Source organism: Neoarthrinium moseri (genome assembly GCF_022829205.1).
Source record: "Neoarthrinium moseri strain CBS 164.80 chromosome Unknown scaffold41_Wmoseri_CBS_16480, whole genome shotgun sequence".
Lineage (NCBI taxonomy): Eukaryota > Fungi > Ascomycota > Sordariomycetes > Amphisphaeriales > Apiosporaceae > Neoarthrinium > Neoarthrinium moseri.
The window spans coordinates 111,821-139,779 of record NW_026055155.1 but is presented as its reverse complement, the minus strand read 5'-3'; the positions used below and the strand labels follow the sequence as shown (position 1 = coordinate 139,779).

Genomic DNA, 27,959 nt, shown 5'->3' with positions numbered 1-27,959 from the left:
ATTTCTAGGTCATTGTCGCCTGTTTAATTTCCAAGGAGCTACGAAAAATGGGTGCACTAGATCCCATTTTGGGAGAGCTGTCGATCAGCCATGCCTTCTGGGGCGTGATCGTGTCGAGTACATTCACTTTTCTCATGAAACTATACGCTGCACGACGCAGGTTCCTTCGTCTAAAGGAACGCAACTTGGTGCGTTACGTTCTTTGCTCACGGCTAGAAAATAACATGGAATTCATATCTCTAGCCCATGCCACCATGGAGCCCCCTATTCGGCCACCTGCTTTATGTGGCATCGATCATGTCCAATCTGCCTCGAGACTGCCATCCCCATTATATGGCAGGTGAGATACGTCGAGCAATGCCTGAGCTGGGTCCTCTATTCTACCTGGACCTGTGGCCCTTTGGGCCGCAGATGTTAATCGTGAGCTCGCCGGACGCAGCTTATCAGATCACGCAGAAGCATTCCTTGCCCAAGTACCATGCTTTGCGCAGGTTCCTCTATCCACTGACGCACGGGTTCGACTTGTTAACTATGGAAGGGAATTACTGGAGGGAGTGGAGAGCTATATTCAGTCCCGGGTTCAATGGCAGCCATCTCATGACACTCGTTCCTGGTTTAGTAGAGGATACAGAGGCTTTCTGCGATATCCTGCATGAACGAGCCAGGAAAGGAGTGCTTGCTCCATTGCATGAGGCTACCACCAATCTTGCGATGGACGTCATCGGCCGAGTCGCACTGTAAGTGAAATATGATTCTGTGGTTTTATACCGTCAGTCATGGCTTACATATTAACTCCAGAGACACCCAGTTAAACACCCAGCGTGGGCAGAACCCGCTGGCGAAGGCTTTACGCAATCAGATCCCTTGGCTTAATTTTGGGAATGATATGGATCTCCTCGCCCGGTTCAATCCATTTCGCCCACTCATCTGTTGGCGTAACAAGAGAACCATGGACCAATACCTGGCTCGAGAACTAGACACACGGTACCGCACGAAATCGATGACGCTGGTCAACGGTGCAGAACGCGGGAGGTCTATCACAGATCTAGCCATCGATACATACCTCAACAGGTCAACAGGCACCCAACGCCTGGATGAGACTTTCATGAAATTCGCCATAAACCAGATCATCCTGTTCATGTTCGCCGGACACGACACGACCAGCAGCACTATATGTTACGCCCTCTATCTGCTTTCTACCCATCCTTTGGCGCTTGCTGAACTTCGCAAGGAGCATGATACAGTCTTGGGTACCAATACTTCTGAAACTGCCACATTACTACGTCAGTCTCCGTATCTGTTGAACCAGCTTCCCTATACCTTGGCAGTCATCAAAGAAACCCTCCGCCTGTTTCCGGCTGCCTCGAGCACTCGCTCTGGCGAGCCTGGTACCCATGTATTAGCTGGTGGCCAACGGTTTCCTACAGAGGGCTTCATGGTTTGGTCGCTGCACCAGGCACTACACCGTGACCCTGCTCTGTGGAATATGCCAGACGCCTTCCGGCCCGAGCGGTGGCTGCCAGATCGAGCTGACGAACTCAACCGCCCGCTTCGAGACGCATGGCGGCCATTCGAGTTCGGACCGCGCAATTGTCTAGGCCAAGAACTCGCTGTGCTGGAAATAAAAGTGGTTCTAGTCATGCTTGTACGCACATTCAATGTTATTGTGGCGTACGAAGAGTGGGACAGGCTACAGGGACATCACGATGGAAAGCCACATAACATGACAGTAGCAGGCGAAAGGGCCTATCAGGTTGGAATGCAACATCCTAGCGAGGGGTTTCCTTGTAGAATACAAGTACTCACTTCATAGCAATAAGATGCAAGTTAACGTTCGTACAGGGCTGCGAAAGTGTGAGAATGTGAATTTATCCTCAAGTAGAACATTTCTTTACCGTTCAACCGGCTATTTCTAGCAGCATCCCCGAAGGATTTTCACCTCCTGCCAATACGAAAGAGCACCCAAGCCCTGATATTGGTTCTGACACGAAAGCATATTTATGTCTGGAGTGTACCCAACGTGATTAGAAAAATTGAGAAGATTATATCTGCTGTGGCAGTATGACAACTGCTGCTTTACAGCCATCTGATGAGTACTTAACGATCTGACTATATCTCTTGGCCTCTGCGGTCTTGAATGAGCTCATTACTGACCAACCTTACCCAACCAAGCGCGTACCCATGGCGTCACATTGGTGTGAAACCAAACATTCCCGTCTGCGTAAATCAGAACCCTTTCTACAATAGGCACAGGTAAGGGTGTTAAGCGAGCAACACCAGACTTCAGCAAGGCATCGCCTGCCCAGCCCATCGAGAACCATACCCAGCAGATTACCCACATGTGACTTATGATTTTCGTCCACGTAACACCCACAGAAGTCTCTAGTGGCTCTGAGGTGTCACCTTTCCCTTTGGGATCATGTGAGTCACTGCGCTTCTTTGGCATCCGGATGAGATGCTTGTACACAAACTTAACCAAGTCCTCAAATTGGATGGCGAAGGGCTGTAGCATGTAGAAAATGAACTGCAGACGGAATCGCACCCAACGAGGCTCGCCCTCGTTGGCAGGCATGACAAAATTTGTCACGCCATGGAAGATGCCCGAAAGGAAGAAGCTAAAGTATATGCGGGTATACTGGTCCAGGTTGCTACCGCGGCGCAAATCAAGGAAGGACACAAATGCCCTGCTATACAGCATGAATGTCTATTTGAACAGTAATAGTTAACATTGTGTTTCTAGCCAAGTCGGGCAAACGAGATCAAGGGCACTCACTCTCCTGATGATTTGATGTTCCCATGCATTCCAAAATAGTCGTACTGAGCTCAGGTCCTGGAAGCTACCCAGCCATTCTGGCCAATCCTGTCACCATGTAAGCCAGGTTGTCCCGTGATGGGTCATGGAAATAAGATTCACCTCCGGATCGTAGATGCCAATGGCGACGGTTAGCCCCGAGCATACCAGATACTGGAACTGGAGCTGAGCAATGACAGACAGCAGCACATGCCAGCTGTTATAGAGGGACCGAGACCAAGAAGTCGCGCGTACAGTGAGTGTCGCCATATCAACGCCAGGATAGTAGAAGTGCCTCAACGTGTAAACCATCATGGCGTCTACGATAAAGTAAAATGTGAGGTAACGGCGCAACTGATAGACCACGAAGTGCCAACGGGTGACAGGGGCATCTCCACGACGGACGCCCCTGATCTGCTGGCTCCACTTGATGCCGCGTGGATTCACCCACAAAGCCGCAGCCCATTTCAGTTTCCGCCACCCAAAAGACATGGACTCGGCCTCATGCTGCGGTCGATCGATACGCCAGTACTCCCGTTCAGGCCGCACAAACATCAAGTGCGCCATGGTTAATAAATACCAGGGCCATTGCGAAATCAAGGCAGCGCGAGTTTCAGCACTGTAAGGGGCCAAATTGGTTGCTGATGCGTAGGCCAGCGTCCCGATCAAGGGCACGAATATGAAAGCTCTGTTTTGGAACGGAGGGCATGCCAGTGCTAAGATCTGGACCAGAGGTAGAAGAATATGTACTGCGTCGGTACCTGTTGGCGCCATCCTGATAGACGTTCCTCAGAAGAAAGAGATAAGGCTCACGCGCATTGACTTGGTAGAGAGTGTCTTTCTTCAGAGGGTATGGCTAAAAAAGAGGAAATGCTCCAAAAAGGACTTGCAAGAAATCGATTATCAAAGAAATGACATTTACGGGGCCGCCTATATTTTCGCGTTAGGCTTATAGCGCGAATCCAATCTGGCCTGTAGATGCATGTTCTCTCCGGGCCCCGACAGCCGAAAAATGTGTATCGTGATGGCCGAGTGCTACACTGCTATCTTTCTGACTGCATTGTCGGCCGCAAGGCTTAGATTCTATTTCTAGTGCATCTATTCACCAACTGCATGTTACCCTTAGCTCTTGCTGACTACATGACTGGATTGCTTGAGCATTAAGACGTGCATGGACTTTGAAACTACTAAGTCTGTTCGCTGACTGCATCTGCATGCTTTGGAAGTTCCTACATGCCTATTACGTAGAAGACCAAAGGGCCTAGGTACTTACTTCCCTCTTAACACAGTCTGGGACAATCGGAATGAAGTGACGTAAGCTTGGAGAAATGAAACCATGCACCATTCGCATGTAACCTCGTTCCACTTGCACACACAGGCTTGCCAAGCTATAGGTAATCTTTAGATTATCGGCAAGATACCCGTAATCAAGGCCTCTACGTTATTCGAAATACTAATCGTTTCCCGGTGGACTTGTCCCTCAGACACATGGCCCATTCGACAGAATAGCAAAATGCCCTCGTTTCTCAGCCGCCTTGTGAGCTTGATTCGCATATGGTCTCTAAAAGCCGCCGTGAGCGCTCTTCTCATTGTCTGGCGTGCAGTCGAGCCTCCTTCGGCACACTGCGCCCCGACTCTGGTCAAGACTTATCATGTCAGGCCGAAGCTGCGCAATCGCATTCACATTCCACGGGCATATGAGTCGCACCGGGCACCTCTTCCCCTTTATCTCAATATACATGGCGGCGGCTGGACCCTCATGGAAGCCTTGGATGATGACGAATTCTGCTCGTACATTGCCAATACATTCAACGTCGTCGTTGTGAACATTGACTACCACAAGGCACCTCGGAACCCGTTCCCTGGGCCCATCAACGACGTGGTAGCCATTGCAGGTGCAGCTATAGCTGATGAGGAGCTTCCAATAGACCGTAGGCGCATCGCTATGGGTGGCTTCTCAGCTGGAGGCAACCTCGCCTTGGCCGCGTCCCAGAGAGCCGAACTGCATGATGTCATCCAGGCGGTGGTCTCGTTCTTTGCCCCCTTGGACATGGCGACGCCTGTTTCACGTAAGCTCGAAACCAGGCTACGATCAGATAAGCCAGACATGTTGGCCGGCATTCTGGGTATTTTCAATGAAGCATACATGACTCCTGGCACCAACCCCACCAACCCTCTGCTCTCACCGATATATGCCAAGAGAGATGCACTGGCTGCTTGGCTGTGCGTCATTGGCGCCGAAGAAGACTGTCTGTGCCTCGAAAGTCGGGATTTCGCAGAGAAGATGGCATTATCTCCGGATAATGAGGGCAAGTCTGAGAGTGATACCTGGGAGAGGGGAAAAGTCAAATGGGAACTGATGAGAGGGATGGCACATAACTTCACACACCTCAGAAAGCGGGCTCCGAGCGCGGAGATCAGAAGGAAAGAGGCCAACGTGGCACTCTATGGTAGAATCTTTGCGTGGCTCCATTCAGGGCCCTGGTCGTAGAGAACGTGCCCGACACTCAGACTGTTCTCCTGCAGCGAATACTTGCGCATTGCTTTCACTTACGGGGTTGCGAATCTCTTATCATACATAACAGAGCTCTCAGGTTATAGTCTCAAGATATCACTGACGTATATGGGAGAATCAAAACTCCCTGGGTGCTTTTAGATAATATATGCCATGAGATACTGCCTTGATTCATGTGGTCTACTTCTATCTTAGAAATTTCAGCATGACAGCCATTACTGTCAGAGAGAAGACGAGAAAACAGGCGGCCCGTCGACGAAAATATCGCCTGGCAAGACCCTTCTCAGTGTACTTCACGTCCCAATGATGCCATCTTGGGAACATGCACATAAAGGTGAATTGGAGTTGAGAATACCTAGTGCATGTCAGTGAGGGTGTATGATTGTATCGGCACGCAAGACGTACGGGCAAACGGCACTGTTCCACCCCTTGGCACCCAGGTACCAGCTGTTGCAACTGGGCCAGACTTTGGTCTTGGTTCTGGCCTGGACATCGGCGGTGTAATCGAGCAGCGGCTGCGTCTTGATCTGCACCGTCCTAACCTCTCCTGACAAGATCCCTGGGACGAAGTTGAGCATATATGAGATGGCATTCTCGCTAGCCAGGATGGCGGATGAATGCCCACTCAGGGTGTTGGGCCCGAGTATGGTGAAGAAGTTCGGGAAGCCATCGACTCCGAGGCCGAGGTACGCGTGCGGCCCTCCCCTTTCGGCCCATACTTCCTGAAGCGATTTGCCCCCAACTCCAGTGACTTTTAGAGAATGTAGGAACGTTGAAGTGTCAAACCCGTTGGCGAGAATAATCACGTCAGCCGGCAGCTGTAATGTTTCGTCGGATGGTTCTGTGGCGTAGCCAGGCCGGTGCCCGAGGGTAACTCCGCCGGACTGTACGGAGAGAAGTGGTCGATTTGTGAGGTCGACGTTGCCCTCGTTGAGGCATTCAAGCCATTGGCCATCGAGAACGGTACGCTTGCAGCCTACTGGGTAGTCCGGAACTAGGATCCGTCGATACTCTTCGGACACGGTTCTTTCCAAGTTGCGCAGGATTCTGGCCTCGAATCGCTTCCGGCGCCGAACACTGAAGTCTGACACCCCAAACAAGAGCCAGAAAGACTCTGCTCCTAAGAACAACAGCAGTCTTAGAAGCTTCCCCAGACCTGGCACGGTATTCAAGGCAGTCCGCGAGTACTTGCGCCACGCCTGCGGCACAGGAGGCCGTGGGTTCACCCATGGTGGTGATTTCATGAGCTGTGTGACCGACTTCGCCAAGAATGGTGCTTTGGTCAGTCGCGGTACGAATTGTGCGGCACTAGAGCCGGCGCCGATAACCACGACATTTCGGTCCGCGAGCGGCACGCTGTAGTCCCATCGGGCAGAATGGAACATGTCCCCCTGAAAGGTCTCAACACCGGGGATGTCACTGGGCCAGGCCTTGGGCTCGACAAGCCCGCCAACGCAGCTCACCAGGATTTTCGCACGCACGCGCTCACGCTTGAGATGAACGCTTGCCTCTCCATGTTTTTGAACCCGGGCATGCCTGTCTGCTGCGCTCAAGTCACCCGCCCCTTCTGCGAGGTGCGTGAGCGTCAGCTCCCATTCTTCTTCGTCCTGGAGCCATATTGCGTCTGTCACCTCGGTATTGAGCCGCAAATGGTCGGTAACACGGAATTTGCGACAGACGTCGCCCAGGTAGTTGAGAATCTCCTGTCCCTCTGGGAATAAAGATGTCCAACTGTAGTTGGGAGCGAAAGAAAAGGAGTAGAGTAAGGCCGGTCTGGATTTAACGCACTCGTCTCAGCAAAATGCTGCACCTTCATTCTCAGGTAACTTACATGTCACAGGCTACACCCGGGTACCGATTGATGTACCAAGTTCCACCAATGTCTCCTTGCCGGTCGAAGAGAACAAAATCGTGAAAACCTAACTTTTGCTTCAATCGACAGGCCGTCGCAATACCAGACTCTCCGGCACCAACAATAACAATAGGGTAATATTGAAGCTCCATCCCTCTTTGCGATAAATGGTTTCCGGAAGAGGCTGGCCGGCAGTAGGTAGCGGCCAGGGCTATAAACCCAGTGGCGAGTCTGCGACTAACACACCAATCAAGTGAATGTCAGTCGATCATGGGTAAAGGAGTGAAGTGCTCAGCATTAGTAAGTATCCATTGACTGATCATTCATCTTAAGCGCAGATACTTAGCACAAGCGTGTGTCGTATGCCTGGATTATCCTCCAGAATCTTAGCGCATGCATGGAGGTCGTATGTTGTGGAGCTTACCTGCAGGTGGGTGCTTAAAGCGATACCCTGGTACTACCAGGTACCTGCACCGTCTCATGGGTACATGGTTCAATGTAACTCATCAAGGTACCTGTGTTCCAATGTACTCAAGGATTCACGTAGATAATTCTGTCAGGCTACAGCTAACATAGCGGCTTACAGGACGAAAGACAGCCAACAGACCCAATTAAGTGGATCAACCTGGGGTAAAGACTTCTCAGACTGTCGGTAAGTGTGCCTCCTACGACCATCACTATTACCCTCAATTAGCGATGTAACCTTCACTGGCATGCGAGTATTGGCGTAAGCCTTGCCCAGACTGTCCAGACGAGATGCATCGTGGCAAACTACATAGTACGGTAAACGAGGAGGCATCTATCTCGCCTTAAATTCTTATCTCACGTTGGTTCTAACTGAATATCGAATATAGCAGGATTATGAACTAAAACATGTAACTTATATTCTGTTTATGGTTGCTTACTAATATATTCCAAGACTTGTCCATCCTTTCCTCATGTCTAACATCGTGGGAAGCGTAGCAAAATCGTGTGACTACGTACCAAGTGTCGCGCATTTGCATACATCACCCCATGACCTGAGAATGAAAAGAGTGTTGTATTCACCTTCCTCCCCTTGTTTCTTGCTGCTCGTCATTCGTTACTTTGTAGATGCTTGAACTATTTTACAAGTTGCTTCACGTGATGCCCTGAGACTAAACACTAGGAAGTACTGCAACGACAGGACACGAAGAGTTACACAAAGATACAGCAATAAAGGTCATAGCATCAGACTCACTGCTCCCTCGCTAAGGCTTACTGCCGTGACTGCCTGACAGTCTCGGAGGCGGGGCACGGTAACCTGGGAGTTTCCGTACGGGAATATCTTCGAGTGCAGAGGGGCAAGGCGCGAGAACCCCAAGGATCGCATGCTTTTAGCAAGTCTCTCGATCGTCGCAGACTTCGTGGTTTTTAACATATTTTCGGGCTCGTACACGAAAGCCCTTCGCCATTACAGATCTTTCCCGTTATATCCAGTCCAAAAAAAACCAGATGCCTCCCTAAGTTGTGTTCGGCAAGCTTGAAAAGTTGGTGGAGTGACTTAATACCCTCTAAAATATCTAAAATGGAGGCGACACTAGACTTCTTTGATTGTTACTAAGCGATGCTAAATTCGTCTCTCAGTTTGTCACGCCGGGTCTCGAATCGTTTGGGGCTCCTCAAACTATAGATTTGGTATTTTAGCCAGTCGCGCCGCCGCTCGATCCCATTAATGCAACCCATAAACTTGTGTCCACAATAAAGCCGTGAGCCTGCCTTCTCTTTGGCAACTCTTCGATTAAGCTCTTGCATGCGATTTGGCTGGTGTGGTCCCTTGGGCAGGCGATGGTCGCTCCTGAGCTGGCACACCTGAGAGGACGGGTGTGCAAGATCGCGAAATCTCCTTACTGTGTACCGAGATTGGCGGACGTATGATCAGTAGCGAAACTAGGGTCACTTGGGGAATCTCACATGTTCGCGATCAGGTCCCGCGGATAAGCTCATCTGACTGAAAGAAAATGCTATCCAAATTTCCGGTGTCTGATAGCTGATTGCCTGTTCCGCATATTTCAATACATCTTGTCTGTAATATATATACGTTTTCAAAAGAGCAGATCACGCGTCGAGGAATGAATCATTTACATATATGTATTAGGGGACCTCTTCCGATTTGGTGATATGCTTTTTATCTCCCTCACCTTCATACCCTCATCTCGGTGTTTTGCTGTTCTACCAACACGACCAAAGGGCGCCAGTAAGACACCATATCTATCCTTGAGAGACATGAAGCGTACGAAATACAAGATTTCGCAACGGCGAATCCCAGAAAGCGAGAAGCATGTGACCTTGTCGTGAAAGCCTCCAGGCTGCTTTGGAACTCCTAAGCGAGAGCGAACCTGCTGTGGATGCGGCTCACAGGGTTGGAGTTGACAACCGTGCTTTGATGATCAATTGATAAAGCTCAAAGTGCTGAATGAACTTCATGGTGCTAATCCATGCAGAGTCATGACCCTTCTCTGCAAGGTAGTCCTTCTACTCATGACAGTGGTAACGTCTCACGACCGTGACGATGCATGAAGACTTATGCGCTCGCTCAAGTCTCACAGCGGCAATCAAGGCAGATTTGTTCTTACACCTTTACAATTTGACGCAATATTCGTACCGGAGATCGCGGATGAGATTTCGTTTCATTTTACGCGGTTCACTTGCCTTGTTAATATAAGGCACGAGTGTGACAAAAGTGGCAAAACGCAGCCATACTACGAAGTAAGTTTTCCATATCGAAAGGGGTTCCTTCTGTTACAGCCTCAGGCATGCCATTTAGCAGAGAGCTATTGTGTGCTAGGTTGAGATGTGAACTTCGGAATGACCTACGGACACGGTCTTCGCATGTCAGATGCTGGTCATGATGCCTTTTTTTCCTTTTTTTTCTTTCTTTCCTTTTTTTGAAGTAAAGAACTGATGTTGGCCAGAATCAGCAACATCAACGCATATAGGTAAGCCCTTTGACATGCTAGGTAGATCCCGGGCAAAGAGGCGGTGAAGCTTCATGCCTGCATACCGTATATAACGCTTTACAAACTGAGAACTGATACATACGACCATAGACGCTAGAGAACTCGGGATCCCGTCCGCTCTCCCATAGATAAACTGGCGATCGCTGGATTAGTAGTTGGGTGGGTGACCACCAGCGAATACCCGGTGTTGTATGTTTTTGCTTTTTTGCATCCTCTGCACTCACATTCTACTATTTCGATAGATAATACACACTGACTTAAATAAAACCTCAGATTCTCAGTTTGAATCATCATATTCCTATTTCCTGTTCAATGGTAGCCACACCCTTCGCAGGCCCCAACATACTACCCCACAACCCGAACGCGGGAGAAACAGAGTTTCACACATGTCAGTGGCTCTTTTCCCCCGTGATCAAAGCATAGTTTCTAGTCGCAAGGATGATGTAGTTCACACCAGTCTTTATCCGTAAAGATCCAAACCCAATGCCCAACGTGGCAGAGAGGAGCCCCACGTGGCAGCGAGATGGACAGCACCAAACCTTGTCCCCCAAATGTGCGAGTCCTGGACCACCTCACCGGTGCAAACCTTGCTGTGCTGTGCGGATGATGTCCCCTAGCACCAAAGTTCGGAATCGTTGTTCGCTGTCGGATCTTTCCCTTTTCCAAAGAGGGAGAAAGTTGGCTTGGTTGGCCATAGTTTAGGCGGCGGGAGGGGATCTCGGGGGGGAAGCGTCAAGGTGACATTGGTTTGCGAACGGGCCAAGGGGACCTGTGTGTTCGTCGTATAAATACTGGCACGGCCACGGCGCGAGTCATGACTCCTTGTGGCCTACCGTTGCTGAGGTAGTATCTCCTTGCCTGTTACGACGGGAGCATGGACCAAGTGCATCCTATGCCTTACTAGATTTGCATACACGTTAGGCAAGATCAGGGCCAGGGACTTCTTGGAAGCTAGGAAATTTTGGAGTGCTTCCCCAGTCCTGAGCTCTTCAGTTCCATATCCATCACGGCGGGACCAAAGTCATGTATGCATCAGTCACATTGCAATCGCAGTTCATTTTGTGTGGTCATGAGCTCGTGAGTCTATCCTTGTTTCCTGAGTTTGCCTGTGTCCATCTAATCAACAAGTGATGCGACATCTGCCGCCGAGATCCCGTCGACTAGATGCTTGGTTGGCTCCTTAACGCAAGACCGTGCAAATATGTACAAAGTGAAGTGAAAATTTTTACCGCCCCATCCAAACGCAATATCGCCTATGCCCCTATGGTGGTACAAGAAGAGAATCGAGATCTACACGTGACATTTAGGCAGTGGCGTAGGTCTGGCCCAGAGAGGTCAGGGTGGTGCCGCTGAACAGAGTGTCGGTGTAGAAGTACGAGTACTTCTGAACGTAGTTGTAGGCCGAGTTGGTATCGAGCTGCTCGAGAGCATAAGTCATGAACTCAGTCTCGTCGCCAGAGGTAGCAGCGAACTCGGTTACCCAGACGGGCAGGGAGAACTGCTCGTGGGCCTTGTCCAGGAAGGCGAGGAACTCGGTGGCGCCCTCCTGGCCTCCAGGTCCATACCAGTGCAAGTTGATGAAGTCAACCGCGCAGTTTCCGCTGCAAGCAGTCATGAAGGCCGAAAGCCAGTCAAGACCCTGGCCGGCGGAAGCACTGCTGGTGATGGAAGGAGCGCCAATGGAGATACGTCCCTTGTAAGGGTTGAGGTACTGCTGGTGGTAGTTGGCAGCATCGGTAGCGGCCAGGTTGGCCTGACCAGCGTTGTCACACTCGTTGAAGCTGAACAGAGCGCCAACATTGTCGGAGATGGCCTTCTCTGCGGCAGTGTCCCAAGCCGAAGTGTAGTGTGTGGGTCCCCAGAGCATGGGAATGTAGGTGATGTCAGCAGTGAGACCACCGCTGTTGAAGCCCCAGTCGTAGCACCAGTCGAACTTGCTGCTGCCCACGGACAGAATGCTAGAAACGAGGCTGGCACTGTTGTAAGCGAGACCACGCTTGCCAGAGGTGCTGCCGCTGCCGCCGCTGGAGACCGAGGTGGTGGCAGCTGCGGTGCTCGTGGATGAGGTAGCAGCTTCAGTGGTAGTGACGGGGTTGGGTGCGTAAGTGGTGGGGACGGCAGCAGCCTCAGTCTGGACCGACGAAGGGGCCACGACGACCGAGGTGGCCAGGGTAGTCGGGCTGGATGCCGCAGGCTCGGCAACGACCGAAGGAGCAACAACAACGGATGCCGAAGTCGATGCCTCCGGGACGACGATGCTGGTGGTGGAGGGGCGGCTAGCCGCGTAGAAGGACTTATCGGCGGCAGCGGCGGTGGCTGCGCCCTCCTCGCCCTCGTAGACAGTGACGGTCACGTAGTCGGTGACGATCTCGACCTCAGTAGCGATGTAGTCCCTCTTGTGCATGTGTCGGTGACGGCTCGAGGCCTCGACAAGGTTGGTGGCGCACAAGGCAGCCGGGACAATGTACTTGGTGAACATTTTGAAGATAGTTGCAGGCAAGCACGTGTATGGTGAGACGTCCTGGACGAAAAGGTCAGGCTTTTGTGTCGTCGAGGTGGTCAGTTAATGTCAGATGACGCTGTGTGATGTTTCTGCTTTGTTTGTTTCCGTTGTAATGAGTGCGTAGGAGCCAGCCAGAGAACGAATGACGATGATGGTGATCGTCGATGAGAATGAGTGAACCAATATCAGAGGGCCGGTATCTGTGGGCTGCCGAGGGACGCAGAAAAGAATGATGCGTTCTCGAGAAGTGAGTTGCTGTCTACCGGAGCAGTGAAATTGGGAGTGTGATTGTGGTGTATATGGCTGTGTATCGTTGGGCAACACGGACAATATACAAACGGACGGGTGGAGACGGCAATCACGGGGTGTAAAGTGAGGCAAGCTCAGGGAAGAGATCGAAGCTGGCGACCTGTGGAAACGAACGGTGAAATGAACGGATATGCAGAGAACAAAGCGTTGCTGGCAGAGGACAGGAAAGGATTGTATTCGTAACGTGTGGGGGGAGGGAATTAAATGGGCAGACGATGGTCCAGGAGGGCATGTGTTTGCTGCGGGTCGCCTGTGAAGGATTGGACGGGATGGCAGCGATGCGCCAGGGGTCTCGGGGCCCGGTTGGTGAAGATGGCGTGGGCTGCGTGGCCGCTGGATGGCTGACGATGCGGGGCCTGCAGCGGGCTCTGGCAACCTTTGGGCACTACTCTCCAGGTCCTGCCAGGCACCGCGGCCGCTGATTGGACGGCACGCGGCGGATCGCCAGGGGCGAGACAACCCTGCGAATTTATGGAGCCCTGATCGGTCTGGACAACCTGAACGGTGGGACCTGGCGGACGGACACCAGGGTTTTCACTGTTGGTCCCGGGGCTTGCTGTGGGCTTTTCACGCTTACACGACCGTTCGGACGGAAGCTGGCGGGCCATGGGCGCCAGCCAAGCCATTGGCTTTTCCAAGTTTCGTGGCCCCAGTTCTTGTTGTTGCCATGTGCTGCCCCCGTCTCCGTCCAAGTCGGGTCCGTACCCAGGTACCAGGAGATAAAGATAGCGACCTCGTATCATTCGACAAGATCCCACCTGCTTTACGGAATAAGATGAGCAGCTGTCATTTGGTACAAGATGGCCACACGAGGACAGGCATTCGTCCGCGTTCGCCGCCTACGCACTGCGATGACAGACAGCCCCAAATCTGCTTCCTTCTGCCGGCAGTGTGTCTCTTGTGTGTGAGTGATTGAGGAGAAGCGGAAAGGCTTCCACCACGACAAAGCTATCTACGGTAGGTAGTACCGGTAGGCAGGTAAGTTGACTAGGGGGAAACTCTGCGATCACAGTAAACGGACGGCCCGTTTCTGGTTTGACGCCGTCAGACCCCATCCTCTCTTGGAAACCGGCTCCTCAGCCTGTGACTGGCTGCGAGCTGCCCCCCTTCCTGCAGGTACCAGCCGCTGGGCTCGTCAAACTGCTGGTTCTGGGCAGCGATGACTGAATCAGGACCTGTTTTTAGCCCCCGAGCGCTGTTCTCTTGTCGGGACCGTGTGCAGTGGTATGATGATGACGGCCGAGGTATTTCCATCGCCCTCCATCTGCCATGGCTAACCCCCTAGAAGTGACGAGGTCCCTCGGTGCCCAGGTCTTTGCTGACGCCCGTACTGCCAGGTTAGTGGGCAGCTATTCTCGGCAGCCTATTTCCCGCTACGTGCGACATGCGCCGCATGGTGAAATCAAGTCCCTCTAGCATGTACGGAGTACCAGTCCTGGTATTCTGCACTTGAAAATAGGATGCTAGCGATTGCTTTGCCGGTTTCAGTTCTGCTTGATACCATCCTGCCCAAGCACTAGTGAGCGCCACGTCGCCCACCACGACGGCACCCTTTCTGCTGGCAGAATCACCACAGAAGCAACTGACAACTAATAAATGCCGCGCGTCTGCAACATAGGTTTCTCTTGGGCGCAGCTTGACATGGCCCACGTAGACCAGCTTGTGCGAGCAGCGTAGTCGAACTGGGCCAGTCTGCCGCTAGCTTGGGCGGCTTCCAACTTTCTCTGTCCCGTCACCACGCCTTGCCCGAATCTTACAAGGGTCTTACGTGGGAGACCCATACCGCTGGAGGATCCGCTGGCTAGAATGCTTGGCATTGTGCGACAGGAACCGCTCACCAGGTGAGACGAAGCGAGATTTGCTAGGAGGACCCAAGACCGTCGGCTCTCTGATTGGCCATCGCCGGAACACGAACACTCGGTGTTGATCTCTTCTTCTTTGGCAAGTTTTAGGGCTTGGATGACTTTTCTAGCCCCATCCCAGTGCCGATGCCAAGCTTTCTGCCCGCCTTACCTGACGCTCATCAATCTTGGCTGAGCGACGATCACGCTCCAACTGAGATGCTTGCAATTGTGGGCGGTGAATTACCACGTTATGAAGGAACGCAGTAAATCAGGTATGTTATAATACCAGCATTGGTAGACAGAGCCTTCTGTGTTGTGCTACGTCGTCATCAATGGCAAGCCGGTGGCTCCTTTAGCATCGCATAATACCGCGACACTGGTTACAAGGTGCTCAATGCAAGCATTGAGCGATTTCTCCACCATGTTGCTCGGCCATTCCGTGCGCCAGCACGATCTTTGAGATCTACAGTATCTGATGCAATTTCATCGCCATATTTGGCATCCACGCGGGTGAGAGGCGCTGTTGACATTCGTTATGTTGTTGAGCTAGATTAGACATACAAGTCTAGCCGTTGCACAAGTCTACGTTGACCGGGAGTCGGGAGTTTGTGCGCTGTAATTTGGCATCACACTCCCACGGCAGTCTTTGCATACCTAGGCATGTCGCAGCGCCTTACGCTCAGGGGATGGCAATCACCATCAGTGATTTTGTGAGCGAGGTCTAAAGGTATTGGAACAGGAAGTGCCTCAGCGAAACGACAGCTCTTTCCTCTCCGTACTGCCATCACAGGATCAAGACTGCAGAGCAACATACTCTAGTGAGATTACTCATTGAGGATTCTTAGGCAAATATCTTTCAACAGCGCTATCCGCCCAAAATCCAACTCAAGCCTCGGCCGGATAACTTATGGTATGCGCGCTGGCTAGCCTCGAATACACAAGTTGTGCACGAGTAACTTGAAGGAGCCTAATGGGATGATAGCCCATAATCTAGCGAAGCAGATTGACACGACATCATTCTGGTGTATGAACCAACGTCGTCGTAGCTGACTTCGTGGGTCATTTGTAGATGCCGCATTCTGTGTTCTGCCCGATTGGAAAGGGTAAGGTTCTAAACTTTACCAGCCATTATACCTCACAATGCCACATCATCCTATATTCCGGCATCTTCCACCTACTTGCCTCCCAATTTGGTGAGTCAGAAGTTGTATTTCATTTGGAGGGCATCCTAGGTAGTCTTCTTTCCGACTAGCCTTACAGAGCCACATACTAGGCTGTGGTAGGTATCACCTTTGTCATCCGGGCCAGTTGGCATCAGGAGATGTGATGGGGAACTCTACTTGGACTGGACCTTGTCCACAGTGAGACCCCTTCGAACTTTATGGTAATCCATCTCTTGAACGCCTACAAGCATCGTCCACTGTCAAAACTGACCAAGAGTTCTCTTACACCACCGCGCAACCCTCAAGGGTCATAACATCAGCCTCAATTAACCAAAGATACACTAGCAGGGTCAATAATGTTATAATATCAAGATTGGGCCGGAGGCGACGCATATTCTTGGACTCTAGAGGTTAGCGTATGCTCACATTGTAAGGCGCCTTCATCAACTTCAAGTATATCCGATACGCTCAATCAAATCCGATACGCTCAATCAACAAGTGAAGGAGAAACATCGAACGTTGTCAGCTCGGTTCACCTTCCCGAAGAATGAACTGATTCGCCGACAACTATAGACTCAGCCACGCCTTATAGGCACAGCGGTTCCAAGGTTGACCCGCCTCCCCCTTGCTGATAATGGCTGTTGCCTGGCCGGCCTTGATGGTGGTGCTCAGATTACGACTTTTTCAGCCGTAATCGACGAGGGGAGGCAATGAGTCGTGCAGGGCCACGATCGCTCCCAGCGCGTTGCACTGCCATTGAGTTATATATTTTAGGGAATACCGAAGGTAAAATGACCACAAGCGTCTCCGAGTTGCATCACTGACCCAATGGGTAGTTGCAAACTCAGCCATGATTCAATGTGTCAGCACTGCCACTGGTGGCCGCACGTGATCTTTAGGCGATGAAGCTACTATCCATGGTGTCGCTTGGCATTAGGGAACCTCAGCTGTCAGGCAGAGAACGAGACAAACGCTCCAGCAGCCAGACTCAACGAGATGCTCAGACGAATTGCCTAGAAGTAGTTCGACTTCAATCTTGACACTCCGCTTGCTACCACTAGGTTCCACTAAGAAGTCATAGTTGGGTCGCTTCAATATGGATCCTCTAGACTTGACCCCAAGTATACCACCCTTGATGACTTTCAATGAAGGCTCCCCAAACTTTGATTATACCGCGTTCTGGAAGGAGGACGAAATCGAATATCTTGCGGAGGATAGCTCTTCGAATTCAAATCTTGCACTTACGGCTCATTCTTCGTCCAGCACTTCGCCGCCTACAGCAACTGTGTCCAAGAAGGGCTCACATGACAAGCAACGGCATGAGCGGAGGGGGCATACCAAGAGTAGAAGAGGGTGTTATAATTGCAAGAGAAGGAGAATCAAAGTCAGTTGGGGGGCTGCATCTAATCCGATACCGAAAAATCTGACTCCTGTGTACAGTGTCAAGAGACGCACCCTGCGTGTGGCCACTGCATCAAGATGGGATTGCAGTGTGAATACCCAGCCGTCGCTCAGATTGTTCATCAGGTCAGTGGTCGTCATTACCCAATATCAGAGCATTCTATCTAAACTCGAGCCAGCCGCAACATCAGGTACCCCTTTTCAGCTTACAGGACATGAGGTTCTTCCAGCATTTTCTCCTTGCATCTGTCCCTCGGCACCCTCTGGGCAATGAAGGCATATGGACTCATGAAGTGCCCTGCTTATCGCAGAAAGTCGGTTCACCTGTGGGCTATACCATGGTTGTCTCATGCTGACGTTGGCCAATAGTACGAGTATCTGATGCACGCTGTCCTCGGCCTCGCAGCGACGGAACTCATGGTCCAGGATCGCAGCTTAGTGAGCTTTGCCATGGCACACCGCCTCAAAGCCATCAAATCAATCAAGAAAACGCTGGCCAACGTTCCCAAGGCCGACAATTTCGAGGAGGGCAACGCGCTTATCGCCACCTGCTTCGCGCTGACGTTCCAGTCCGTCATGCTCGACGACGGGATGACAGAGTTCATGACCTTCTGCCGTGGTATAGTGATCGTCGCGATCCAGATGTACTACAAGGGCGCCAAGATCATGTTCACGAACTTCCTCGGGGATGACCAGATGGCCCTCTTGAAGCCGCTGATTGAGGTCGTACCCCCGATCAAGAGCGAGTGGGCCAGCATGGCGCTGGCTGGCATCCGAGCACTGAGACCTCTCTGCAATCACGCGGTCGAGATCGAGTATCAAAAACTGCTCCTAGAAATAGCAGAAGCTCTTCCTACACCGCTCGTCGGTAAGTGACTCGTGGCCGTGTCCTACTTATATCCTGCAAATGGCTGACAGTGCCACCCAAGCCTACCAAAATCTTTGCAAACATTACGGATGGTGGATGCAGATCCGCCATGAAGACTTCTCACATTTGGTCAACATGAACAACATGGTATGTGTCCTGCTGGCGTCGCACTGGGTTGCGCTGAAGCAGATCATGGCCACGATTACCGAGAAGGAGTATGAAGCCCGGCCCAAGGGACCTTGGAAGGATGAAGACGGAGTAGATCTCGGCATGATCAGATGGCTCAAATACTTGAATCAGCAGGTCGGCCCCGAGCACCAGAAGTATAACGAGTGGCCAGTCTGGGTCGAAACACAGCTAGATGCGGATCTGACTTTCTTCGGGAAAACCAAACACTAGGGCCCGGATTAAAACATTCACATCCATAATGAATAGTTCTCGCTTGAGGGGAGATTTGTATTATACAGTCATGATATTCAAAGATTACTCGAGGGGTCGAGGCCTGTATTGTAAGGGGGGCAGCCCTTTTCCTAGCCCAGTTTACCTATGCGCCGAACCCAAAGCAATGTCTGAGGGGATAACCTTCACCATTACCTTTGCTTGAGAGAATGCATTGAATGAAAGTCAAACTACTTCCCACCGACTCGTTGAAGCCGCGGGATTTCGACCGCAGTTGCCGATGAAGGGGGGCGCCCCCGAGTTCAGCCCAATGGCGACACAGCCACGACGTCACGGGTAGGCTGACCACACCACTTGGTCCCACTTTTCCTGGAATGCGAAATACGAGCGAAGCGAACCAGTGCATCATTTAGTTCACTTATAGTTAGTCCCGTCTTCAGATCATGTAAGTCAATCATTTCTTGGCGTCTTTGTCCATTCAGAGGAAGCAGGACGATTCAACCTTGCGCCAGCGAACAAGAGTCCATGCCTATTGGCCAGACTGTCTGACCTACACAGCCTTACAGCGTTGCACGTATACTTTTTCAGATCGTTTAGATCGTATTTTAGATAAGACGCTTGATGAAATAGCCATGCTTGTGTTCGCATATAAGAAGTTGTCATGTCCCAGCTTGCACGGTCAAACATGGGGATAAGTCATCACCTGATAAAACCATTTCAAAGCTGTACCAGAGAACTGGCGACATACAAGTGGCATCAAGCACGTACAAGGCTTTCATACACAACTATTCAGCCATGCCCGCGACGAAGGTCTTCGCACCAGGTATAAACGCCTCTCAGTCCTCTCTGAATGCGCCGACCTTACCCCCCTATTCGGAAACTCCACAAGACTTCGAACTCACCAGCTTCGGATCGTCACAGTCGGAAGCCTCCCTGGAGTCATACCACAGCGGTGCCAGCCCTTCCACATCATCACAACAGGACGTGACGTTCAGACCAACCACGCAGCTGCAGATCCAGACCGAAGGCAAGTCATGGCTGTCCTTCCCAGTGCCCACGCGGCCGACGCCCATCTACATCTTCAGCCTGAGCCCCGACGGGAGCAACCTGCACCGCCCGCTGTACGCCTCAATCAGACCCAAACGCAGCTCGGGCTCCTGCTTCCTCGTCCACGCCGACGATGAGCACCAGGCCGAGCACTTAACTAGGACGACATATCGCTTCGGGCCCGGCAAGCCGCCCGTCGTAAGCCTGGCCCACCACGGTGCCGTGGCCGGCGACCCGGAAGCACAGGGCGAGGAGGAGGAGGAGGGAGACCCCAGCACCGAGACGTTCGAGGTCGCGAGCCGCAGCACGTTCTCGCGGACGCAGACCGTGACGACCAGCCTGGGGACCTTCGAGTGGCGGTACGCGAGCAAGCGGGAGCGGGCGGCGGCGGGCGAGGGCGGCGCGGACAACTTGCTGGTGTTTGAGCGCGTGGAGCAACCGCCGGCGAACACGACGGGCGGCAAAGGAGGCGAGCGGCGCACGCAGGTCGCGCAGCTGGTGCGCAGCGAGCGGTACCGCACGCCGGGGACGGGCCGCAGCACGGCGGGCAACGGCGGGCGGCTGATGCTGGACCTGCGCGGGCTCGGCGAGAAGCGCGAGGAGGCGGTGCGGCGGCTGGCCGTGACCACGGCCCTCGTCATGCTCAAGAAGGAGGTCGACCGCCGCCGCATGCACCAGATGGTCGCCATGGGGGCTGCGGGCTCAGGGGGCGGGTGAAGAGGCGTGGTTTGTCGGGGGAGATGATATCGTAATCGCGGGTCAGAGAGACTCTGCCGTGGACTGGGAAGGGAACACATCGAGACTTTGTGGTGGCGGACTTGTATTGCGAGTTTCTTGTCAGTTTCCGTGCTGAATCTAGTAGCTATGAAATGTAGAAAGAATGAGCTCAGCTTCATATTCGACACGCTCTCGAACTTAGGAATACCTTCCACCATACACTGCGTGTTCTTCTTCTATATGTGAACATATGTGATAGTATTAGGATATCCCCTTCAGCGAGATACTCCAATAGCCGCTTTAAGAGCCACATAGGGCAACATGCATAGGTATCCTTCTCGCTAAGCTGGGAAACGCGTAAGAAAAGCAAGACAGGTCCCTGTCTGCGTGAAGCAATCAAGCAACTACTGGGAGTACAGAAGATACTTAGCATTGGTGGAGTTGCTTAAAACTGGCGCTTTCTGAGGGAGCACTCAACAGTATTGTTATTACATTACTCCAAATTTGTTTCACTTGGGTTGGGAAACGCCTGTCAACTGGTGCTCAAGATTGAGATCATGATATGTCAATTAATCCATCCCGCAGAGTATACGTGGGCGGTCCATACGTCCTATGCATAGAACTACTTCTTTCCTAGGCCACAGTCTTTCGTATCTGGCTGAAGGTGCAGCGCATAGCAAATGTGCGGGCATTATCTTTCGTCACCCTACTCCAGAATTTCTGAGTTGTGATGTGTCATCCGCGAAACGCCAACCGGACACCTGTAAAATGCTTCCCTCCGTGTCGGGTGTTCCTGGTTGTTGAAATCATGCTGTAATGCAAACGCCGCCATGGGATATCTTCTCTATTTGTCCGTTTCGCCCCTTCTTTATCCCATATATTATACAGCAAAATCATATACACGAGAGCCGTCTCGATGCTCTCAGGCGTGGACGTCGACCGTCTTGGTGGGTTTGTAGTTGGGAATCTCGTCGAACCATCGGTTCGCCTCGTTGTACTTGTATGCGTGGAACTCGATACCATAGGGCTTGGGCTCGATGGCGTAGAGCATACCTAGCGGGACATCCAGGTCCGCAATGTCGTCTCGCGTGAGATCCATGAAATAAGCCATCAGAACGCGGCAGACAGAACGATGGCCAATGATGAGAACATGGTCCTTGATGCGCTCCATCTCACGCACCATATCTCGAAGTCGGCTGATAATCTGGAGGTAACCCTCACCACCAACTCCAGGGTAGACGTAGTGAAGCTTGTCCATCTGTCGCTTCGTGTACTCGTCCGTATGGTCACGGGCAATGTCGTGGTATGTCAGGCCTTCAAATTTGCCAGCGTTCAACTCATTGAGCATCTCGAACGCCTTTGTGTCGTAATCATCATCGGCCTCAAAATACTCGGCTGTCTCGATGCTTCGCCTTAACATTGACGTCCAGACGCATGTATTCTTCTCATCGAGTTCTCTGTTCATTTCAGGGTATGGGGGTGATCTGTCACCAGGTAAGGGCGGGAAGGAAGACTGAGCAACCTTGTTCTTCTGCTCGACTAACCACTCCTGTCGTTTTTGAGTGATAAACTGGTACAAGCAGGCAGCGTAGAGATGGCCGCGCTCAGTGAGGCCTGAGTTGCCGCCAATCTTGCCAAGCTGATTGTCAGCCGACTGGCCATGTCTGGTGATCCAGATCTGTCGAGGTGCAAGGTTGAATGATGAAAGGTAGTGAGCTATCCCGCCGGAAAGGAATCCCTCTAAACCGAAGTGTGTGAGCTTCTTGCCAACATCAATCATCTGTCAACCACGTTAGAGAAAGCACCATAATATTTGTGGCGTAGTTTGACACATACCTTGATGTACTGCATGGCATGCTCCTCCTCATAGTCACCCAGTGGAACATATGCACTCTCGTACTGCTTGACTCGGGCCTTGAAATCCACGAGGGACTTGACCGGGTCCTTGTCCCTGTAGTCAGGACCTGACAGCTTGAGCCGCATGTTTGCTTCGAGGATCTGCTTGCATCAGTCATGTGGTTATCAGAGTCGCAGGAAGTGAGTCTCACATTTGGGTCCTGGCAAACACTCTCGATGAACAGGATTCCAAGCTTGGGCTCCCTTTTCTTGATATGATCAAAGAGCCTCTGCCGGCGTTCGATTGTGCTGTTGGTGGCATCGAGAATTCCCACGGCGCCGCCGCCGGTGAGCAAGTAATCCAAGAGTTCGTCCAGTGTGTCAATGGCCAACTGCTCTCGAATTGCAGAAGCCGACACGTTCTTGGGGTCGAAGAAGTTGGCAGACTGGTCCATCGAGGATCCTGCGTTTGGGTCGTTGAGGTTCCAGTCGGATGGCTCCTTGGGCTGCTCCTGTGCTGGCGGCTGGGCCTTGGCTCCGCTGCCATTCAAGAGAACTTGAGCGACTTGCGCATGCGCATCCATCGGGTTCTCCTGGCGCCCCTGGACGGGAGACATGACTGCCACTCGCCTTCTGTTGCCAACATTGAAAATCCGGGCGTTGTGCTGTTGCCAAGACAGATAGCGCTTGATCTTCTTGGTGATGTAGGATTTGCCCCGGGCGGGCAACCCGACCATGATGATAACGAGCTTCGCGGCAACATCGCGGTCGGCAATCTTTCCATCTGGCGATATCGTGGACTTTGTCATGCCGGGAATGTTGAGGGTCGTTGCATGCGGGCGCACTCTTGGGGTCTGTGTGCCCGAGTTCTGTCTGACAGGAGGTATCCTCGGCGACGTAGGCGCGGTCGACGAGATGCTCTTGGTATATGGAGACTCGTTACTTGGGGTCGGCAATGGAATGTCCTTGAGGGATAGCTCATTCGTGCCGTCGTTCACGGCCCTCAGGGCATTGGCGAGAGAGGACGGGTTCGGCGCCGTTCGTTGAATGCCCGGGGGAGGCGCTGGCGGCGGCATGGAGGTCGGCCCCATGACATCAGAGGAAGTCCTCGACGCGGCCGAGTTTGCGCGCGAACGGTTGCCATCGTAGAGAACGGTGTTGGGATTCGACAGGAAGCCCGTGTCTGCGGGCGTGGGTGTCAAGGCATAGCGCCCCGAGTAGTCGGACTCGGGGAGTGCAGGGACGGAACGGGGAATAGCTGCAGCTGCGGGAGAAGCTTGTGAGGTCGCATCGGCCGGCTGATTGGCCATTGCCGCTCTAGCTAGCGACGACTGCTGGAGCTGGAGCTGTAGATGTCTGCGGGCTGCCTGGAGATCTGTGGCCGGCGATGTCAGCAGGGGCGTCATGCACACGTTGGTCGTTCCTTTGTGCGATCGCAGGAGGTACGGCAGGCAGAGACGGAGGATTGGGAACAGTGATGAAGCAGAGTTTTGGTGACAAGCGACCCCGGCGAAGGAGTCGTGCCATCCAAAAACAGGAGACGAACTAGCAAATCTGCTCTGGCTCTGGCTCGACTCTTTGAGCATGGCCACTGGTGGTCGGTGGTGCGCTAACTGCATCGACTGCATCCATGCATGGGGTGACTCGACTTACCCGCTATAAGTCGATGCGCCTGTGGCTGCGCCTGGGCAGGACTGACGCTCGTGTTCGGCGCGAGGAGGGGAGCAGACAGGACAGGTGATCTCTCGGGCGCGGTGAAGTGATGCTGATGAATCCTCCTGGTGGCTATGGGCTGTGTGCCAGACATTTTTTTTTTCCCTCGGGGTCCTCGCCGACCTGCGAGGAAGGTCTCTTATTGGAATTTTTTGCTGTGATGGGAGGCGCCGAAGCTCCGCGTGGAGGCCGGTAGCGGCAGGCGAGGGGAGAGCCCTGGGTTTGGGGGGGCCCAGCAGGTCTAGGGGCCAGGGTCCAGCGTGGACGCAGAACGCAGCAGGGGTGTGCTGCAGCGTTGAGGTCAGTGATGGGCCTTTACCACAGTAGCGGCATCGCTGGGGTCCGCCTCTGGCAGGGGGGTTGGATGGTTCGCAGGCTGTCAGGACACCACGGCGTCGATCAGCTCGGTGGGCGCGGCGTGGGCGCGGCGTGGGTAGGTTGCTTGGCTTGGGGGCGCCCTTGGAGGTTACGTCGTTGCGCACCAAGCTGACGGATACTCTGCCACTAGCTTGCGACCAGTCCAGCGCCTCTCTCTTGTCTCTGCCTCTCTCTGTGTGGCCTGCGCAGGACGCTGCACTGGATTTGGCACGGCGCCCACTTTCTGCAGCTGCTTGCTGGTGGGCCGCTATGATGTATGTATGACTCGGCGCTCACTACGCCGTCTCTACACAGTACAGAACCGGGTGTCTTAGTGTTGCTCTTGGTCTCTCACTTCCTCGACTTGTAGGAGGAAGGGGAGAGCGTCCAGGTGCACCCCTAATGTACTCCGTACCTACGTGCCTGTCCACAGTCGATGGAGACATGCACCGGGAGACCGAACAGCCTGAAGGATCTTGGCGATCTAGAGCTGTGCTCCCTGACAGGCTTATTGCGCTCAGGTCGTGGTCCTCAACTGTTGGTTAGCATGTCATCTTGGCGAATCTCTGAGAAACACAAACAGTAAGACCCCGTCTTGGCTGATCGGCAGGTATTATTAGCATTTATAGTCGGTCGTAGTCTTGACAGCTATCGAAACTTGGCGGTCTGAGACTCACAGGCGGATCTGCTGGTAAGAGGACGATCTTGGCTGGAGCAACCCGGCACGGCAGAGTGTTTCCTCGCCGCGCAGACTATCAGGCAACCTGTGCTCAAGGCGATATGTCCCACTGGTGTTGCAAGACCAGACGACGCTGAGACTGGACAACGCAACGTACCAGACCCGTCGGACGGTCGGGTCTCTAAAATTACGTGAGGCGGGCGTTTCGTAGAGACACAAGGGTGCTTGAAACTGCAGTTGTGGCCCTTGCTTACATAGGTGAAGGCCACAGTATGTAGGCCGGAGTATGCAGCGCAGAGGACTCGGGACGTTTTTGTAGCTTGCTTGTTGTGATTGCCAGGGACCTACCTCATTGACGTTGAGCGACTCGCCCCGGCCTGCTACTTGTATCAGTAGCATGGCCAACACACCATAGTCCGTGACATACTCCATCCAACGGACAAGTGTTGGCCATCCCGGCTCTGAACCAAGATTGGCGCACTCGATGCGGTTGCATGCCAACCCAATCTGGCACTGGAACATCCGTACTGTACAGCGCAGAGCAAGGCAGGCTGGCAGGCTTCAGCAATATCGAGAAGACCATCATGGTGGACTGCCTTTCTCAGACCTGTGAAGAGCCGCCACGGTCGACCGTCGATCACTCTGAGTCTCTGACATCCCGCTTGCAGCCTCTTGTCTTACATCTAACCTAGGTGGGTTCTTTATTTTAAGGTTACGGGGCTATCATATTGAGCTTCTAGTTGTCCAGTCTCAACATCAATATCGAAGTTCTGGGCAAATTCTGGGCACCTTACGGAACCACAGGAAGCAGCGGCAAGCCTTAGCCTCAGATCAGGAACTCAATTGCCTTACCGGGCGTCCGACTGATATCACCTCGCTTTATCTCTTCCCACCGCTGCCTGAGACGATAAGTATCCGCACATCCCAAGGTTTACTGCAACTCCGTCGGCTTTCTCCAAACGATGGTCGAGACGTCTCGGCCAATTCTGAGATAAGCCACCATGGCCAAGTTGACGGGGTCTCTCGCTTCCCGTATCAATTCGCCGAGTCTAGTGTCTACAGGGCCGAATAGTCCCTCAAATCGTACGTCGCTGGGCATTGGCCCCCTTGAAAGTGCCCGCAATGCACCTCATCGGGGCATAGGAAATCTTGTGGACAAATCAGAGTACTGTATGGAGCAATGTGTCGCGCTCCGCCAATGAGGGGACAGCTTTAGGTGTGAGCTGTACACATGCTTCAGCCAAGGAACCTGTTCCAGCTCGAATACTCACGACGCCCCCCAAAGAATCACTGCCGCCATTCCTGTACGCAAGCGACTCCCGCATGATGCAGAACGAGCCTGTCAGACTCTGGTAGATCGGCCTCGTTAGTAGGCAGTCGAGCTCCGGACTATGCCAAGTGGATCTGCAATCTTTGAGCCATGCTCCGACTTGCTGTTTTGAGAATACCCACAGCCGTAGACCCTAGCAATGCAGTTAGAAGCGCCGGAGAAGTCGCCGCAGTTCCCGTGTCACTGCAGTCACGTCCTCAGACAAGGATTCACTTCTCTTGGAAATGCTCCTGAGAATGCTCCAGCTGCTCTGGTGTATCAGTCATTGGAGGCAGAAGTTAGTTCCGTGGCCACTGTGGTTGGAGCGTTTATGGGGGTACTCGCGGATGTGGACGTACAACTTCCCCCCTGGATGCGGGCTTTAAGCTATGCCTAGATGCCTGACAACGCTCCCTAAAATCACTTCGTGCAGCTGAACGAGCATTATGGCGTGCACACTAGATATCCATACTCATGATAGGTATCATTGAAGCATGGCGTTACCAGCGCCACTTAACTCTGCCCCGGAGCGTGCCATAGTCCTTGTCGTGAATATTATCTTGGGATATTGGTATACCTCATACACCTCAACGCTACAGCGATGAAAGAGAGTTCCTCACCAAACCGAGATGCAAATAGCATGTTTACTACCTAGGTAATCCGTACGTGGTGAATGGGAGCCATACGATCACAAACGTGTTTAGCCAATCGAAATACACCTTGTCAACACCTCTGGCTGACCCCGAACATAGTAAACCGCCAGGAATTGATTGAGTGGGAAGTATTCCCCCGCTATCGTTATCAATGGTGCTGGAGATTGACCCCGCGACAAGATCTTTGGAGCTTGGACGCTTACGGCGTCCGTGACTTCTCTTTCGTCGCGCCTATCCACGCAGGCGCGTTTATGCAGGGACCAAATCCGCCTGTCCCCACTTTATTTTTCCCTGAGGCTGCCCCTCTGACGAGCCACGGAGCAGAGCTGCGAAACTCACTTCACCATCGCCTAGTCGACGCTTCCATCGGCAACAGCACCGTCGCCCTCGACTACCAATTGCGTACTTGCCTATATGGATCCGCGAGGGGTGTCGCTTCCGATTGAGGTTCCTTCCCTCTCCTTCAAAACAGAGCACTTCTTCTGAGCACGCGAAGGTGCAAACGCCCGAAAATTCACATCCCACCATCTCTTGGCCCCAGATCGATGAAGCTATTCCCACTTTCTCAAACCTGACGTCTTTTCCGGTAGCACCTTCGACCGTAATCTCCCTGTCTAGGAAGTCGATACTCGAACCCCGCCGACATACCCTCGCCTCCACATCTGCTTCCTCAGTACCGAACTGTCGGAGGAGCTTGCCACAGCTGTTGCATCACTGAGTCGCGGGGCCTGTCTTCGACAAATCTCACGGATTATTGGCTCTAGGGTGGTAGTAGTACATATGCATTTCCTTGGCATATTCCACCTAGGTTGAGCTCTCTTCTTCGAGAAACACCAGATCGGCGGTCTTTCCATGCGAAGATATTGTACCGTGCCGCAGCGACCAGGACGTCTCACCACGACGCTTGCCCCTCCATTCTTGGAAGCGACTTCTTCTACTTAACATTTGACGTCGATGCCCTTTCCTTGCAAGCGACGCTGAACTCTTGAAGACTTCAAGGACTTTGTCCAGACCTTCATCTGTTC

General features: G+C 52.7%; 9 protein-coding genes across 9 annotated transcripts; 4 read left to right on the top strand and 5 right to left on the bottom strand.

The window, feature by feature from the left end:
• Positions 1-47: 47 nt before the first annotated feature.
• JN550_009213 (uncharacterized protein) lies at positions 48-1,813 on the top strand (the record flags this gene model as incomplete). The annotated part of the gene is made up of 3 exons (XM_049321261.1): positions 48-188; positions 244-737; positions 799-1,813. The coding sequence occupies 3 exons, from the start codon at positions 48-50 to the stop codon at positions 1,811-1,813; spliced, it is 1,650 nt and encodes a 549-aa protein (XP_049168789.1).
• Positions 1,814-2,146: 333 nt separating this feature from the next.
• On the bottom strand, positions 2,147-3,358 carry JN550_009212 (uncharacterized protein; the record flags this gene model as incomplete). Its single annotated transcript, XM_049321260.1, has 3 exons — positions 2,147-2,704; positions 2,774-2,860; positions 2,915-3,358. 3 exons carry the CDS (start codon positions 3,356-3,358, stop codon positions 2,147-2,149), a joined length of 1,089 nt encoding a protein of 362 aa, XP_049168788.1.
• A 946-nt stretch (positions 3,359-4,304) lies between these two features.
• On the top strand, positions 4,305-5,282 carry JN550_009211 (uncharacterized protein; the record flags this gene model as incomplete). Its single annotated transcript, XM_049321258.1, has 1 exon — positions 4,305-5,282. The coding sequence occupies one exon, from the start codon at positions 4,305-4,307 to the stop codon at positions 5,280-5,282; it is 978 nt and encodes a 325-aa protein (XP_049168787.1).
• A 389-nt stretch (positions 5,283-5,671) lies between these two features.
• On the bottom strand, positions 5,672-7,310 carry JN550_009210 (uncharacterized protein; the record flags this gene model as incomplete). The annotated part of the gene is made up of 2 exons (XM_049321257.1): positions 5,672-7,079; positions 7,138-7,310. The coding sequence occupies 2 exons, from the start codon at positions 7,308-7,310 to the stop codon at positions 5,672-5,674; spliced, it is 1,581 nt and encodes a 526-aa protein (XP_049168786.1).
• Positions 7,311-11,439: 4,129 nt separating this feature from the next.
• Positions 11,440-12,615, bottom strand: JN550_009209 (uncharacterized protein; the record flags this gene model as incomplete). Its single annotated transcript, XM_049321256.1, has 1 exon — positions 11,440-12,615. The coding sequence occupies one exon, from the start codon at positions 12,613-12,615 to the stop codon at positions 11,440-11,442; it is 1,176 nt and encodes a 391-aa protein (XP_049168785.1).
• Positions 12,616-13,148: 533 nt separating this feature from the next.
• Positions 13,149-13,691, bottom strand: JN550_009208 (uncharacterized protein; the record flags this gene model as incomplete). Its single annotated transcript, XM_049321255.1, has 1 exon — positions 13,149-13,691. The coding sequence occupies one exon, from the start codon at positions 13,689-13,691 to the stop codon at positions 13,149-13,151; it is 543 nt and encodes a 180-aa protein (XP_049168784.1).
• Positions 13,692-17,051: 3,360 nt separating this feature from the next.
• On the top strand, positions 17,052-18,623 carry JN550_009207 (uncharacterized protein; the record flags this gene model as incomplete). Its single annotated transcript, XM_049321254.1, has 4 exons — positions 17,052-17,339; positions 17,396-17,482; positions 17,726-18,224; positions 18,286-18,623. The coding sequence occupies 4 exons, from the start codon at positions 17,052-17,054 to the stop codon at positions 18,621-18,623; spliced, it is 1,212 nt and encodes a 403-aa protein (XP_049168783.1).
• Positions 18,624-19,418: 795 nt separating this feature from the next.
• JN550_009206 (uncharacterized protein) lies at positions 19,419-20,387 on the top strand (the record flags this gene model as incomplete). The annotated part of the gene is made up of 1 exon (XM_049321253.1): positions 19,419-20,387. One exon carries the CDS (start codon positions 19,419-19,421, stop codon positions 20,385-20,387), a length of 969 nt encoding a protein of 322 aa, XP_049168782.1.
• Positions 20,388-21,309: 922 nt separating this feature from the next.
• JN550_009205 (uncharacterized protein) lies at positions 21,310-24,030 on the bottom strand (the record flags this gene model as incomplete). Its single annotated transcript, XM_049321252.1, has 4 exons — positions 21,310-22,167; positions 22,224-22,385; positions 22,436-23,814; positions 23,877-24,030. The coding sequence occupies 4 exons, from the start codon at positions 24,028-24,030 to the stop codon at positions 21,310-21,312; spliced, it is 2,553 nt and encodes an 850-aa protein (XP_049168781.1).
• Between the last annotated feature and the right edge of the window lie 3,929 nt (positions 24,031-27,959).